The sequence below is a fragment of the Drosophila melanogaster genome, chromosome 3L, assembly GCF_000001215.4.
Source record: "Drosophila melanogaster chromosome 3L".
Taxonomy (NCBI): Eukaryota; Metazoa; Arthropoda; class Insecta; order Diptera; family Drosophilidae; genus Drosophila; species Drosophila melanogaster.
Window position 1 is genome coordinate 19,544,314 of NT_037436.4, and position 15,039 is coordinate 19,559,352.

Consider the following 15,039-nt stretch of genomic DNA (forward strand, 5'->3'; position numbering starts at 1 on the left):
CAATCCCTGCACTATATATATATTCAAGAACATTAAAACATTGTAAGATTTATTAATATTGCTGATTTACAATTTGTGAGACCTGAAACTATTTCCTATATCGAATGGTTTGGTTGTGCCTTTTGCTCAATACGTGTTGCTAAAATTGTTAATGATATATACACACATCTAGAAGACGTTGCGGCAAATGGGACAGGTGGACTTGCTGCTTGTGGTAAACCATTTATACTAAAAAAAATGTAATCATTTCGTTAGATCGGAGAAAAAAAAAGCAGCTTGGAGGAGTCTTACCAAACAAGGTCCGTGGAATTTCTTCTTGCACGTTTTACACGTTAGTTTGGGTAGCTGGCAAGTCTCCTGGTGGATAACAGTATAGCACACGTAGCACTCTTCAACGCCCTCGAATTTTTTGTCTAAGTTGTTTTTCCACATAGTTAGGCCGTCATATATGGTGCCATTCTGCATAAGACAATTTTAATATTATTATTCAGCGGACATCGAGTAACATACGAAATGTATCAATATCAATATACCTGGTGTGTCAGGAAGATGGTCAACTGCATGCCGACATTTCGGGAGGAAGCACGTCCGCCGATCTGCTTGCCGCACTCGACCTTAACAGCTCCCAGTGGATAATTGGGAGCCAGCGTTATTACAAGTTCCATGCGTGCCTCATCGATGGCGTAGACCGCTAGCACTTCGCGGGTGGAGGAATGAACGGTAACCTAGAATAGAGAAATGTCAACTTTAGTCACATAGTTCAGTAGACTATGATTGTTTGGGATTTACAAAATATCCAAAGTTTTTTTATTCAACGGAAATTTAAATATATAGCGAAAGCACACTTATATCCCTTCTAGCAGAGATATGGTGCCTCTTGAGATATTTCGCGTTATTGTCATTATCATACTGCTGATTAGCATCACCGTGGTTTTTTCCCTTCGGCTAAGCACCCCAGAGCAAGAATAAAGACTTGAAAGGACACATCCGCTTACCTGCATATTCTCGTGCTTCTCCTTGCGATTGGCGATCGCTTTGAGCTCCTCGCTGCAAATCAAAGAACTCACGTAGTTTGTGGTCAGGTTGTCTATGAAGTTCTTCTGCCTGGACTGAGTGGCGTTCCACCACCTGCGCACCACGGCAGGCAGCTTGCGGAGCACCTCCGTGTACAAGTGGCAGGCATATCGCTCCAGGGGTAGATGTCGATCTGCAAAATGGATCAAGAAATGTAACAAGGCAAGCCAGGCTGCGAGTAGTCAAATTATGTTTATATAGAAAACAGTTCACTTTAAATCATTAGTCTCCTACCGTTCTGTGTATTGATCCGCTTCTTATTTTTTTTTTTTTGTATTTCCGTTCTATTTGAAAGCATGGAAAACCCAATAAACTTCAAGGATATACCCTCCGAGATGCCGCAGCCAAAGCGCATTCAACTTGAGGGCGAGACTTCGGTGGCCGAAGCCATAAACTTCCTGAAGACGCAATGCGATACGCGCAAGGAGCACAAGCCTGAGGAGTTTCAGCAGGATGGACCAACCGTAGCGGACGAGTTAAACGCTCGCCTGGCCATGGTTCATGTGCGCGAGACTCGTGCCAAACGCATTCGCCGCTTAGTTAAGTTTTCCCCCAATGAGACGCAAGCATTGTACAGGTAAGTAAGTATCAAGTTTTTCCATATCCAATACATGCATATTTTCGGAATTGCTTTGGCTTTTGGAATGTTTTTTCATAAATTAAATCAGACTTTTAACTTTCCTTTTTTACTATAAACAATAAACGATTCGATTAAAACCAATACAATATATACATTGGCCTGAAGGTTCATCTGTGTCTGTCCCCGCTACCATCCTTGCTATGTGCCCTGCCAACACACGGGACAAATAATCATCGACCGGGACGTGTTGTCCCGCGAGGAACACATATGTTTTCTAGCTACACCCAAGAAGGACTTCTCCTCACCCCAGTTGGCCAAACAGGCGCGCTACTACACCAAAAAGATCTACGTTAACCAATGTACAGCACGGGTTGAACGACTTGCCGATCCTCACCCAATGCGAGTGAGTGACACATACAATTTCTTTAAGGACTACCTCTCGCCTCGTCATATAGCGGCTCTAGAGAACCAGATGAAACCCAAACCTCCGGTAGAAGCCATGTCAATGGAGAAGGCGCTGGAATACATGGAGGAGGAGATGCGTCAGCGCAAGGCAGCGAAGCGTGTCCAAAAGCGACGATGCAAGGGTCTAAAAAAACGAATCATTTTGCGCCAGCGCAAGCAGATGCAAAAGATAATTTGCGTACTGTTCGAGGAAATGAAGGACTTTCTACTCAACGATCAGTTTATTGTTGACGAGAACTCCCCTCTATGTTGCGTAATTCTTGAGAGACTTCGAGAATTTACAGGTAAGTTGAATCTAACTGGGACACTTCAAAAATTAACTAATTGAAATCATCAAAAGATCAAGAATTCTATACGACAAGTAATTTGCAAGAGTATCAGAGGATATTGGCCAACAACCTAACCGTTTGGGTCAACAAGTTCATATCAAACTTAAACATTTACTTGACACCTCAGCAAATACCTGTAAAACGACAGATGATGGCAGAGAACGATCCCGAACAGTTTGTGCCCTTGTCAGATTTCATTTCTGTATCCGATGAGGCGGATGCAGAGGAAATGATGAACGATGTCGAGCACGGAGCCGCTGAATATGACGACTATGGATATGGGGAGGACTACTTGCCCGACGTTCTCAATACGGATATATCGGAGGAAACAATAATCTAAGTAATGTTCAGCTTACCCTTCTGCTGAGACCAGGTCAGCTCTTTGTAAACGCCGTTGCTGTGGACCTTGGCACCGTGGTTCTTAAGTATGTCCACGGGCATTGCGCGGAAAAGGAAGTGAAGGAAATTCTGTGGAGCAAAGAAATTGAAAGTGTAAATTTAAAATTATTAGTAAATTTAATGTATCGTTTCCAACCTCTTCGTATTTGTTATCATTCAGCCAATTGGTGTAAACAGCGCGCAATGCAACTGGAGACTTAGCGCAAGCATTGATAATACAATCCCATAAGAAAAGGTAACTCAGTGCATTGTGTCTGTCTATGGGTTCGAGATCATCCAGCTCTGATAGCTTGAACGTGAACTCTTCCAGGTATTTAGTTATCAGTGCATCGTAGCGTGTTAGATAGTCCTCAAAGCGATTGAGGAAGTGCCACTTGCAAATCGTTGTGCTGGCGTCTAGACTCTCACTTTGTTTCTCATTCAGCTCTATGTCGTCCGCCACAAAGTGTGGCGTTAATTGGCGAAGCGAGTGTACAGCACTTAATCGAACTGAGTGCTGGACACTATAAAGCTGCTTGAACAGGAAATTGCAGAGGTGGTCCAAGGTGATGTTACTATTTGACTTGCAGAACTGAAGTGTAAAAAGGTTTTTGAAGTTATTAGCCATAGAAAAACAACAAAATATTTCACTTGATTACCGAGTACACAAAGCTGTAGTCCAGTCGCTCTATGACCGGTGTTATTTGTTCTAGTAAGGCCTCATAGCATGCCTGAAATCCTGGATCCACACTAACCTCGTGGGTCAATAGGTAATATGACTTAAAGAGCACTAAATTGACTTCCTTGGCAAACAAAGAGTCCCATTCGTCGATCATGTTTTTGAGTAATTCCGTGGAACTCTTTTGCTTCTCGGAGCGTATAAAATCAATAAGGGCGGCAAACAATTCGTAAACAGCCACAATAAAAAGCGAAGTCTTCAATTAAAGATAATTTATTATTAATTATGAAAGAAATTTATTTATAAAGCCTACCTTTGGGTCTTGGTATTGTGCTATAGATTTTGAAACAGAAAGCACCCAAGAACTAAGGCCAATGCGAATAGCGTCCCAGTTCTTTATACTCAATTCGTATGGAAAACGTTTTAAAACTTCAGTTAAAAGCTTTATGAACTCCACTGTATTTATAACTGATTCGTAGGGTTGCCTTTGAATTTCTCTGAAAAATACAAACTTGGGTTTTGAATCATATACATTTTATGAAAATTATATTGTCTTACACATTATAATGGAGTAAATCCTTCTGGCTGGCTTGCCTTTCCCCTATGCTGGTCATAAACTGTACGGCTGATACAATTATATTGCGATCCGTTTGCTCATTCACATCGCCTTCAAAATTGTTTAATAGTAGAGCATGAAACACTGCTGCCTTAACCCAAATTTCAGGCGGTTCTGTTCCCATAATCGCAGAACTAAGAGTGATCGCTTTTTGAGAAAGCTTCGGTAAGAGAAACTGTAAGACACAAGGCATTATTAAGTGTTCCTGGATTTCTTTTAGAATTCCTACCTGTAGAGCTATTACATAGGTCTTGAGCGCTCCCTGCGTCACTAGATTTTCTGACAGATCTTCATGTAGCAAAATGGAGGCACTCTCTTCGAAAGCCGCATACTGTGGGCAAAATCTAAGGTAACTTAAAAGACGACAGTCAATTACGCTGGACTGCTGCACAGCCGCTTGCTGAAGACGCTCCTTTACTATTGCAACCAGATCGCTGCTGTTGCCCATAAAGCTTTGCACTTTCTCCGAAAGGATCAACACTAACTCCTCTGTCGACGATTGCAAGACTGACATTTCCAGCCAGCATTCTGCTGTTCCAGCCACTCGAATGCACTGTAAAAGCTCTGCAATTAAGGGTTCGTTCCATTTTTTGAGCACATCAGCATTTGGATCACAATAGTCCTCGGTCAACTCATCCTCTGGGTCGTTGGTGTCTTGAGGTGGTGGGAATTGATAGACGAGCTTGTAGATTGTAGAAAAGTTGAGTGTGGAACGTTGAAGCAATGGTAGTATTTCATTTCTTGAGAGGCAAGCATTTTCGAACGGAACTCCCGCAGTCACAGATCCGTGCAAGGCTTCTAGGAGTACACAATGGTTCTCAAACTGTTGAACCTTGTCAGTCGTTTTTAGGGGCGTTTCCAGAAGAGCAGTTAATGTTTCATCGATTCGCTCCAAGCGCTTATACTCATCTTCAATATTTTCCGTTGAGCAAATAACAAACTTGGCCATCGCCTCTGCCATTCCATCCAAAGTATCCGCTTTAAGTTCTGCTGAATTTGCCAATTCCTCAACAATCCCTGCGCAACACTTTAGCATGTCATCATCGATTTCGATATCTTTGCTAGAAAGTCCATCCTGCCAGCAAGTGGTAATTTCCCACAGAGTATCCTCCGACAGATAATCCTCTGGTCGGTGCTCCAAACTAAATTTGAACAGTTTGAGGAAGATGTGTTGGCGCACGTGCAGCGAAGAGTTATTGTTGCTGCAAATCACAGGCATTATCTGGGCAATAAAACTGCCACACACTTCCACCGCGTCATCGACAACCGGTTGCTCCAAGGGTCCGCACATGGACAGCAGTATTTTATCCACAGTTTTAGCATTAATGAGTATGTCTCCCGTGTCAGTTTGGAAAAAACACTTGTGAAGCAAGTTCAGCTTCTCCCGATCATTGTCTACAACAACCTCCTCAGCTATCCGCGCAATCATTTCACAAGTTTCCGGACCACTTAGCATTTGCCTCACGGCGGCCTCGGCGCATAGGGGATATGATAGTAGACGATGCAGCAAAAGATTTTGCACGCCATGTTGTGGAAGCTGTAAAGAATAATAATAATTTAATATTTTTTTTATACACTTTAAAATTGGTAACTACCTTCATGAGAGTGTTTTCAATATATTCAAAGCGTTTTCCAGTCTCTAGCAGCGGCAGGATTTCAAACACGATCTCCACCACAGATTCACAGGCCTGACAACTTAGTTGACCTAGCAGTGACACAAATTTATTTAACGCCGACGCAAGGTCTCCATCATCAGTTAAACTTTTGTAGAACGCGGCATCGTTAAACATTTTTGTAAGCGTTCGAATTTGTTCGATGTAACGCGAGCTCGAAGTACCACTCCCACTGCCTTTGTTGGCCTTATCCAGGCATATGCGCACTAACTTTATAACCAACTGCTTCAATTCCTTTTGTATAAAAGCAGCAGCTTCTTGAGCCTTTTTAACTGGTGTTGTGGGTTCGCTCTTCTCGATCTTTTCGTTTGGCCCCTCGACAAACTTCACACTCGGCGACTCCAGGCTAGGATTAGCCATATGCAGATCCTGCACTAAAAGCAAGACATGTCCGAGCAGTTGCTCATTCACCTCCTCGGCCGATAGGTCTTGTGTGACCAGCTCAAAGATGCGTATCCAGAACTTGTTCAGCAATTTGGCATAAAGGTCACCATTATCCAATCTATTATTAATCTGACGATCCCAGAAGGCCACCAGGGCTGAACTGTGCTGGAAGAAAATTTTTACATGCGTGCTATCGCTTTTGAGCAGCCAGGCAATGGGTTCAAGTACGTTGTTATCGAGTAGGCTAAAGGAAAATTCCTCCTCCTTCTGCTCTCGCTGTTTGTTGTTGTTAATCTGCTGCATCAAGAAGCGTAGGCACTCAAAATATGCATTATGTATCACAATACAATCGGATTTGGAAAGCGGAGGATCGAATTTCTTAGTGACTGCCAGCTTCATGTCGTCAAAGAAGCGCTGATAGAAATCGTAGATATCCAGGTCTTGAAGGGATGCTTGTGTAACTTTCGACAAAAATGGCAGCAGATTGGGACAGATGGCCTGGGCGTTGCGATTGAAACCATTTTGGAGCAAAGACGAAAGTTTGGGGAGAAGTGTCTTGCGAATGTTCAGTGGAACGAACCTACAAATATTAAACTTTATTATTGGAATTCACTTATAGTAGATCCTAGGTCTTACCAATCTACGTAGTTACTTTGTAGGAGCAGAACGCACCCCCAAATGTGGGGAGCCACCACGGGATCTGCATCGTCAATAAACTGAAAGCAGAGGTTAGTCAGCTGCGTCTTCTGAGGCGTGATCACATCCAAAAGTGCAACCGATTGCAGGATGTGATATATGCACTCGAACCAGGCGGCTCTATAAAATGTGAAACAGAAATTAAATACATGGTAAATGACTTGTCTGTTTACTTACTTAATGGCAGGCACTTTATGCTTGGCGAAGCTCCAGAACTTCTGGTGTGCCACCAGGGTGCCGAAGCCCTCCTTGACCTGGCTGAGCTCCTCCGTCTGCGCAGTTTGCCCCATGAAAAAGGACAACAGCTTGAGACTACTGATGATAACGCGCTGGTACTTCTGTTCCGCATCCTCCGGAGTGAGACTTTTCCCAATCGACAGAGTAGCGGCTGTGTGGAAGGTCAGGTTACGTGTGGCGTACTCGAGAATCTCCACCTGACAGTGCATGCAGACTTCCCGAGATCGGTTGGCGTTGCCAGCAAAGGTGTCTCGAAAGGATTGGCTCGCAATACTGGCCGCCGGAGCGTAGGTATCAAATCGGCTGCCCAGCCAAACGGGCACAAGTAACTTTAGATATGGAGCCATCGCCTTTTTACACTTGGCCATGAGCAACTGCAGCACAGTCTGTGTCTGTTCGCGAACAGTGTGCTCCGGATCGCTAGCCAGATTGAGGTAGTACTTGGGCCACAGAGGCAGAATGTTCTTGAGGACCTCCACGTCAGACTGCTCGATCAGTTCGTGTAGCTCCTGCAGCGCCTTCTTCTTCGTCATTGGATCCTTTTTGGACAGCTTTCGAAGGATGATCTGCGTTTGCGGACTGATGGCCGCATCAAAGCTGTCCGGCATTTGTTCGGCGCTGGCGAATCCCGGAGCAAATGGCACCAGGCCACCGCCGTCCGTCTGCGCCGAGAATCCCACGAATATGGGCGTGGAACTGCCCAGCAGCTCGGCTGTTCGGCTGCTGCTCGAGGGCTGGATGATGGGGGGTCGAGGGCACGGTTAAATAACATATTAATACCTTACTACGCCTTACCTTGGCATTATTTTTGGTGCGCGGCGCTTGTTTTGTCTTTCCACCCATTTCTCTCTTCTTCTTCTGTCTCTTCCTCTTATCGATAGCACGTGGCAGGTCCGGCAACCATTTGTGTTCGTATTTCGCAGAGGTCTGGCAGCCTTACTGTCGGTATTTTAAATACCAAAACACTGATTTCAATGGCACGAATCGCCCTGTGGTTTAGTTTTGGATGCCGCTTTGCACGTGCTGCAATTGTTTTCAATTCAATTAAATAATGTCCAAATTCCTGTCCTACTACAACCTGTTTCCCATCCCCGACCCCAAGGAGTTTCTGGGCCTAGCTGCAGACAGGGAAAATGGCAATGTGGTGACTACGTTGGCGCGCAACGTGGTGGTTGTTTTGAACGTGCGTTTGGACACCAAAATATCAAAATGCCCATGTAACAAACGCGATTTCCTTATAGATCAGCACACAAAAGCAGTTGCTCAGTTGGTCCCTGCCGGAGAAGCTTTCCTCCAAGGTTATATACGATCCCAGCAGCCAGAAGTATGTGGGCGTCTTTGGAAATCACGCGCTGCGTCTTTGGGATGTGGACACCAGTGATGTGTCCAAGTGCAAGAAGCTGAAGGTATGGGCAGCTAAAATTCAGCATATAATTGTGGATAATACGCTTTCCTTACAGTTTCAGAAAAGCATCGCTCACGTGGTGGCAACCGAACAGGAGGCATTAATCCTCTACAGCGATGGCGAGTGCCAAACCCTTTCCCAGGCATTGGCTTCGAGAAAGGACCAGAAGGAGGATACGGCTGAGCAACTGGCCCTAGCCGCCAGCAAGGTCATCAGCAAGCCCACAGTCCACGCATTGGCCCAGGGCCAGCAGGTGCTCACATATTTCGAGGAAACAAAGGCCACCGGCGAAATGCAGCTTATCCGCCTCTCCCTGGACACGGCTGACCGGCGGAAGTACCTCATTAAGCGGGAAGAGGTTCGCCTCACGGGATATGCTGTCGTCGAGGGCGATGCAGATCCTCAGTTGCTGACCATTTGTAAGTAACTTTAGTTATATCAGTGTGAGGAATGAGTTTTGATGTAAGAACGAAAACTATAAATTTATTTAATTTTACAGGGTCTGATAAACGCATCTTCATGCTTAACCTGGCGGAGGCCACATCAGAGCGATCCCCTGGACAATTCGTATCTATGCTGGCCGAGCTGAATGTGGAGAGCAAGCTATCCGTGCACGGAGTCTCACGAAACTTTGCTGCCATCTACGGCGCCAACTATGGGCAGGAAGGCGCCTCTCTGTTGGTTTATAACACTCAGTTTAAGGTGGTGAACGCGAAGCAGTACTTTAAAGTGTACCTGGACTTCTCTCGCCTTTGGGCCGGGAATGAGCACATCCTTTTGGCCATGGGGCATAATATAGCGGCGGTCCGTTACCGAATGAACCGGGAGGTGCTGGTGGACATGTTGGGCTCTCAGTTTAGTGATACTCACCTCTCGCCTATTGAATTGGATCACATAAACGAGGAGGAGTATCTGGAGTCGCTTATTAAGTTTGATGGTAGTACGAAACCCTTAAATTATAGAGCTGTGAAATCCCAGTTAAATAAGCAGATGCCCAACTTGGACTACCAAAAAGCTGATGGCCGGGAGTTGGCTTACGATCCTCCCGAGGTAGTGGATCAAGAGATCGACGAAATTATCAAACAGCATGTTCATGGAGAGGCGACCATTTGCGAGAATGGGCTGGAGGACGTGAGTGTCACTCTAATGACGAACTTCTTTGACAAGGGGCCGAATAATACAGCTGTGCAGGCTTTAGTCCGGCAGCTGGAGAGAAGTGGAGCTGGGGAAGAGGAAATCATCGAAAGGATTCTCACACTTTTCATCAAGACCGACAACACAGAGCATGTCCTGATGTGTCTTAGGCGCTACAGCAACATATCGGAGAGAATGCTGGCCTGGTCACTGCGCTATGCTCTAGATAAATGCAAGCCTCGTCATGCTATTAATGGCGATTCCAACGCTGTACCAACGGCTAAGAGTTACTCCAACAAGGAACTGCTAAATGCAGTGCTAGCCTGCAGATTTGATGCCACCGGCATCGAGGAGCATCTGCGTTACCGACTGGAGCTCTCCCATGTCCAGCACTTGATGAGCCACCTGTTCGATCTGGTCAATGACCCCAATGTCCAGTTGGAGGAACGACCCAGCCTGAATTGCTCGCCAATTCAAACGGAAGTACAGGCCATCCAGTGGTTTGGCTGCATCTTGACCTCCCATTTCACCCTGCTGATTATTTCCAAGGACGAGGCATTGCTCGAGACTCTCTCCGAATGGGCCACTTTCCTCTCCTTCTACGAAGAAAGTTTATTCGATTTAGCCAATTTGCTGCCGCTGCTCACAAATATTGTGGAGAAACGTCAGGTGAAACCGATGTACTCTACAAATTGGTATGGGATTGAGGAGGTGGTGCTCTACTAGAAAAATAATAAAGGTCTTTAGTGTTTCCTTAAGTTTGTTTTTTACTGAATAAGCCAAATAAACCTAGAATTAACTTTTATTTATATTGATTGTATTCAATCTTATTCATGATAGGTGTTACTATTATCTTTTACACAATAGTATTGTGTGATTTATTAGTCAGAAGATGGCAATGAGCTTTTCATGGAATCCATATACGGCGAAACAAATTAAAGTTTTGTTTGCACAAAATCTTTAAATTCGGGATTTCTACCTTTTGTAAAACGTACACATATCACTCAGTTTTTTCTTATTGAAGTTCAGATTTATTTGGTAATGATCGGACGGATGGCCGAATTAACACAGCTTCATGTTTACCATGAAAGTTGCCGACTCTATAAAGTATATTTATTCTTGATCGGAATTACCAGTCGATGTCCGTCCCGTCTAGAAAGTTAAGGTGAAGAATGTAGATTTTAGTACTGTCAATCCCACAGAACGCCCAAACCTACCAAAGCGACCACACTTGAAAAAAAATATTTGAAATTATGCAATATTTTTTATTGTTTGTTTGTTGGTCACGCTAACAAACAGCAACTGCAAGTTGTCACTCTCAATTCCTAAAAATCATTTGATATTTTTCTTTTATTATTTTTTACCAATATATAAATAGGTAAAGTTATATCAAGAGAACTTTTAAAATTCTCCCTGCCCACTATATGTGTGTTTATATGTATACCTTAGGCCATATGTTTTTTTTTTTTTATTTTCTTATGTACGAATCCAGTTCTAAGGCCGATATTATTTTAACCTTAATAGTTCAAGTTTAATAAAATTTGAACAATAAGACAAACGAACAATTTTCATATGAAAATATAGTTAAAAAGAATGCACTGAATGTTTCGAGACATTTAGTTTGGCACAAACATTTTGCAAATGCGTACAGGATGAAAATTTTCAGTAAACAAAACAGCTTCTAAATCGAGTGACAGTTGAGTAAGATTTAGTGACTAGATGAAATGTCTTCAACGTTTCGCAGAGTATACCTATATATATACAACTTTAAGCCACATCCAAATGACCACAAAGTATCTTGGCCATTATCAAAACTGTACCAGCTGCCTGGTAAAATTAAGCCGAAAACTTTTCCATCAATCGCAGACGATCCGAGCACAAGCGACCAGAGAGACAAGTCAATTCATTTCCCCTAACAAAAAATCAGTACACCTTTAAAAACTCATATACAAATACATTAGCTTTTTAAATATTTTGATATCGTTTCGAATTAGTTATTTCTATCATTAATTAATAATTTTGCCTTCCTTCCTTTAGCTGTGTAATGAGTATCTGAAAGCCGAGTAGCTTGTAACTGAAAATAGGATGCGTATAATGAGCGTTAGAATCAGTTAATGCAAATTACAAACTTCTTGCTTATAAGCATATATCTTATTATATAAAAGCATAGTTTTACTCAAAGAGTCACCGATTTTTTTCCGTGTTTAAGCCAAGGTCCAGCAACAACCCACTTGGTCCAAGTCCACTGCTTCCTTACCACTTTCTCTGCACCTTTCTTTCGAATCAATCTCGACCCGAATGAGCCACTTGAGAGCGATGACCAGCCAAAAAGCGGCAAAATAATGAGCAAGTCGAGTTGGGGTTTTACAAAAATAGCCCCCCTCCTCGGTTGATTCACTGGCCGTCTTTGATTACGACGAGGGTCAGGGACCACTGGCAGCATCGTTCTTTTTGTGGCACTAGAACTGTGGCTATTCAAATCACCGGCAAGCCGAAGTCATCGCAATGGATGTGGGCTTTTGTTCTGGCAGCATTTCTCCTGATTGTAAGCCGGAGATTTATCGCGTGCTGGATGGGAACGGGGGGCATCAAAACCTGCTTGTAACGTCATAAAATCGAGATAAATTATTTAATTTTCGATTTCCTAAAACCATTAAGCAATGGCAGAAGAGCCCGACGCCTAGCTACCCCATAACCAAGAGCAAGATGCCGAGTCATACCAGGAGAGACAATCACAATCTGCTGGCCCTTATATAAAGTGTGTATATGTATATGTACACATATAGACGTGTATACCTGAACATAATGATGGTTCGCTGCCGATGCTGCGCTGCCTCCGCTGACCGCTGGCTGCTGCATCCACTGCAGAGACGAAGGATGTGGATAGGGCATAGGCACACATGCATACGCCTACCTGGACACAGGTAGCTCGGCCTCCGCAGGTAAGCAAGTCTTTGGCCCGGCAAACACTGCCGCAGATATGTATGTGCGTCCATACAGATTCCTCTGCTCGTTACTTGTTGCAAACAAGCGCTGAGGACTGAGGAGGGGGGACAGCACCACAGACTCAACCGGCTGCCCCTGCCCCATGCTGGGCACCACCGGCAACATTTAGCAGCGTCATGATCATCAGGGCCCAGGCACTGGGCACTAGGGACTCATGACCAAAGCCAGCCGGACTGGTTAGGGATTTGGCCCGAGATTGGTTTGGCGCTGCAGAGGAAAGATGCAACATCGGTCAGCTTCAGGGCTGCAGCATCATGGTATAAAAAGGAGACTAGTTATCAATTCGGGATATATGTTTCGCTGCTTTTGTTTGTTAATACAAATTAAAATAAAATATATCTTAAAAATATTGCTGTTAAAATATTTTATTAAAGTTTTCACGTACAACAAAAGTCGGTAATTTATTTAATAACCTAAATACTTGCAAAGTAATTTATTTAGCGTTGCTATTCTCTGAACATATATCTTGAACCTGATAAAAAATAATCCTAAAAAAAATAAAATAATAATAAAAGTATTTTTGAGCTAGAAAATGATAATGTTGGTATGAAAACATTATTATATACATATGTATATAAAATATAAAAATTTTCCAAACGAAAAAAGATTCACTAGTGGTAATCACCTGTGAATCGTGGTCCATCCCTGGACCAATTGCAGCTGCCTGTAAGCCAAATCGAGTGACTTGGCACTTGGCATCCTTAGTCCCTTCCTTCGAAATGTTACTTTTTCTGTTGGTTATTTTTTTCTACCCTTCACTCACACACACTCGCCTACAGATGCACCATCTCTGGAGTTGTGCCCACTCTTTCTTTACGTATTCCCCCTTTTTTGTGTGTTTTTGATTTTCTTTTGGAAACGACAAACCGGCCGGCATTATTTTTAGAATTTTCAGTCAAACTTGTTACCAGGCTGGGGCGAAACTGGCTTCGGGGCTGCAACAAAAACAAAAAACAGCCAGCAGCCAGCAAAAATGCAATGATCTTGTTCCCATTCCACGTCTTGTGTCTCTCCCTGTATAACCAAAAAGGTGACTTTGTCTCAGTCCCCCGCCTTATGGCCGCCACACAGCCATATAGCTATATACATACGTATGTATGTAGCCATATGTATCTGGGTATCTTTGTATCTGTGGCTCGGCATTGTTACTGTTCTCTGACTTTTGGTGTCCGAAAACCCGAATGGTGCTCGAAAATTGTATCGATCTTGGCCATTTGCCGGTGGAAGTTTGGGTTTGGGTTCCACAGCCACCTTTTGTGTTCTTCCTCTTTCACGCAGCATCATCATGATCTCGGTGATCATTATAATGCCCATGCCCATGCCAATGCCGATTCCGATGCCGATGCCGAACAGGGGGGTACAGTTTCGCTCCGAACTGAAAAGTTATCATTTTGATTCTCTCTTTTTCAGAGGCTGCTGGTTTGGTTGGTTTCGCCGCACGGCCGCTTTCTTTCGGGTTCGGATTCGGATTCGGTTCAGATTTGAAGTCGAGTTCAGGCCTTGGTTAATTTATTTTTATTTTCATTTCATTAATTTGGGTTCTGCTTTTAATTGAACGTTGTTCTCACTCGCCTCCCCAATCAGATTATTGACTCTCGGGGTCTGGCCGCCATCCAGTTTCCCATTTGATGTGGCCATAGTCTGCTCTCTGTGTAGGAGATTATTCAAATTGGGCATAGACAGAGGGCTTTGTCTTGGCCCAAATATGTTTGGTTTAATGAGTTTTATTAGTTCTGGCTCCGGCTGAATAGGGGTTTTCGGACAGAGAGTGTAAATATGGCCCCGACCATTGGCTATGCGTATGCTTTTAGAGGGGCCTAAGTAAGCTCCCACCCCAGGGGCTTGGCTCCTCTAGTCGGACCAACTGGTTTCCACTGGTATATGCTTATAAACCTGGTCATTTGGAGATCTCGGACAATGGCCATGCCGGGTCTTTGAATTGTGAAATGATCTAGAAATCGATAGAGCCCAAAGTGAATGGATTCTATGTTTAAATGTTGGTAAACTTGTTTGAGACTTAGAGAACTTAGCTGGATATATGGTAGTCGATATATGTCAGTCCTAAAAATTATGTAGTAAATGTTATAACTAATATCAGGTTTTTAAATTTAACGTATATATATTGGCCCATGGTGACCAAGTCAAAAGCATTAAAGAAATCATTTCAGTACTAATTCCCAAACAGCACTGCTCAGTTAATGCTGCTAATTGTAAAATTATTTAGCTCTGCCACCAAATACGATGCCCAGGCAAGCCCCTAAGCAATTAATTACACATCCACCGATAAGATCTTCGGCAAACTGTCTTCCGAGAGCTTCGGGCCCAGAACCTTACACTTTCCCACAATGGCCGCGACAGAAAGGCAAACAAAACTTTTGACATA

The 15,039-nt window shown here is 43.6% G+C and overlaps 4 protein-coding genes and 1 long non-coding RNA gene across 6 annotated transcripts; 3 read left to right on the plus strand and 2 right to left on the minus strand.

Moving 5' to 3' along the window:
* Window positions 1-31: 31 nt before the first annotated feature.
* Window positions 32-7,977, minus strand: Ltn1 (Listerin E3 ubiquitin protein ligase 1). The gene is made up of 14 exons (NM_168802.2): window positions 7,907-7,977; window positions 7,052-7,845; window positions 6,815-6,994; window positions 5,717-6,758; window positions 4,351-5,658; window positions 4,064-4,296; window positions 3,819-4,002; window positions 3,486-3,761; window positions 2,984-3,418; window positions 2,805-2,916; window positions 996-1,207; window positions 534-725; window positions 292-459; window positions 32-228 (listed from the first exon to the last, which is right to left on the minus strand). The coding sequence occupies exons 1-14, from the start codon at window positions 7,952-7,954 to the stop codon at window positions 169-171; spliced, it is 5,244 nt and encodes a 1,747-aa protein (NP_730427.1). The 5' UTR covers window positions 7,955-7,977; the 3' UTR covers window positions 32-168.
* CG46435 (uncharacterized protein) lies at window positions 797-2,980 on the plus strand. The gene is made up of 4 exons (NM_001382152.1): window positions 797-1,236; window positions 1,370-1,651; window positions 1,820-2,403; window positions 2,460-2,980. Exon 1 carries the CDS (start codon window positions 868-870, stop codon window positions 967-969), a length of 102 nt encoding a protein of 33 aa, NP_001369062.1. The 5' UTR covers window positions 797-867; the 3' UTR covers window positions 970-1,236; window positions 1,370-1,651; window positions 1,820-2,403; window positions 2,460-2,980.
* Window positions 797-2,980, plus strand: Rcd7 (Reduction in Cnn dots 7). Of its 2 annotated transcripts, NM_168803.2 has the most exons (4): window positions 797-1,236; window positions 1,370-1,651; window positions 1,820-2,403; window positions 2,460-2,980. In NM_168803.2, exons 2-4 carry the CDS (start codon window positions 1,371-1,373, stop codon window positions 2,786-2,788), a joined length of 1,194 nt encoding a protein of 397 aa, NP_730429.2. In that variant the 5' UTR covers window positions 797-1,236; window position 1,370; the 3' UTR covers window positions 2,789-2,980. The 2 variants fall into 2 exon arrangements, with proteins under 2 accessions (NP_730429.2, NP_649125.1); NM_140868.2 differs by lacking the exon at window positions 797-1,236 and having other exon boundaries at window positions 1,291-1,651.
* A 129-nt stretch (window positions 7,978-8,106) lies between the features above and the next one.
* CG9300 (uncharacterized protein) lies at window positions 8,107-10,454 on the plus strand. Its single transcript, NM_140870.2, has 4 exons — window positions 8,107-8,294; window positions 8,353-8,517; window positions 8,572-8,935; window positions 9,016-10,454. Exons 1-4 carry the CDS (start codon window positions 8,163-8,165, stop codon window positions 10,374-10,376), a joined length of 2,022 nt encoding a protein of 673 aa, NP_649127.1. The 5' UTR covers window positions 8,107-8,162; the 3' UTR covers window positions 10,377-10,454.
* Window positions 10,455-11,219: 765 nt separating this feature from the next.
* On the minus strand, window positions 11,220-12,889 carry lncRNA:CR44677 (long non-coding RNA:CR44677). Its single transcript, NR_125006.1, has 3 exons — window positions 12,447-12,889; window positions 11,908-12,245; window positions 11,220-11,724 (listed from the first exon to the last, which is right to left on the minus strand). It is a non-coding gene; the product is annotated as a long non-coding RNA:CR44677 (long non-coding RNA).
* Window positions 12,890-15,039: the final 2,150 nt, after the last annotated feature.

Coding starts and splice junctions, on each gene's coding strand:
- Ltn1 (NM_168802.2), bottom strand. CDS start 7,954: ATGGGTGGAAAGACAAAACAAGCGCCGCGCACCAAAAATAATGCCAAG. Junction 4,003..4,063: donor GATTTACTCCATTATAATGT/GTAAGACAATAT, acceptor TGTATTTTTCAG/AGAAATTCAAAGGCAACCCT. Junction 460..533: donor CCATCTTCCTGACACACCAG/GTATATTGATAT, acceptor TGTCTTATGCAG/AATGGCACCATATATGACGG.
- CG9300 (NM_140870.2), top strand. CDS start 8,163: ATGTCCAAATTCCTGTCCTACTACAACCTGTTTCCCATCCCCGACCCC. Junction 8,295..8,352: donor ACGTGGTGGTTGTTTTGAAC/GTGCGTTTGGAC, acceptor ATTTCCTTATAG/ATCAGCACACAAAAGCAGTT. Junction 8,518..8,571: donor CCAAGTGCAAGAAGCTGAAG/GTATGGGCAGCT, acceptor CTTTCCTTACAG/TTTCAGAAAAGCATCGCTCA.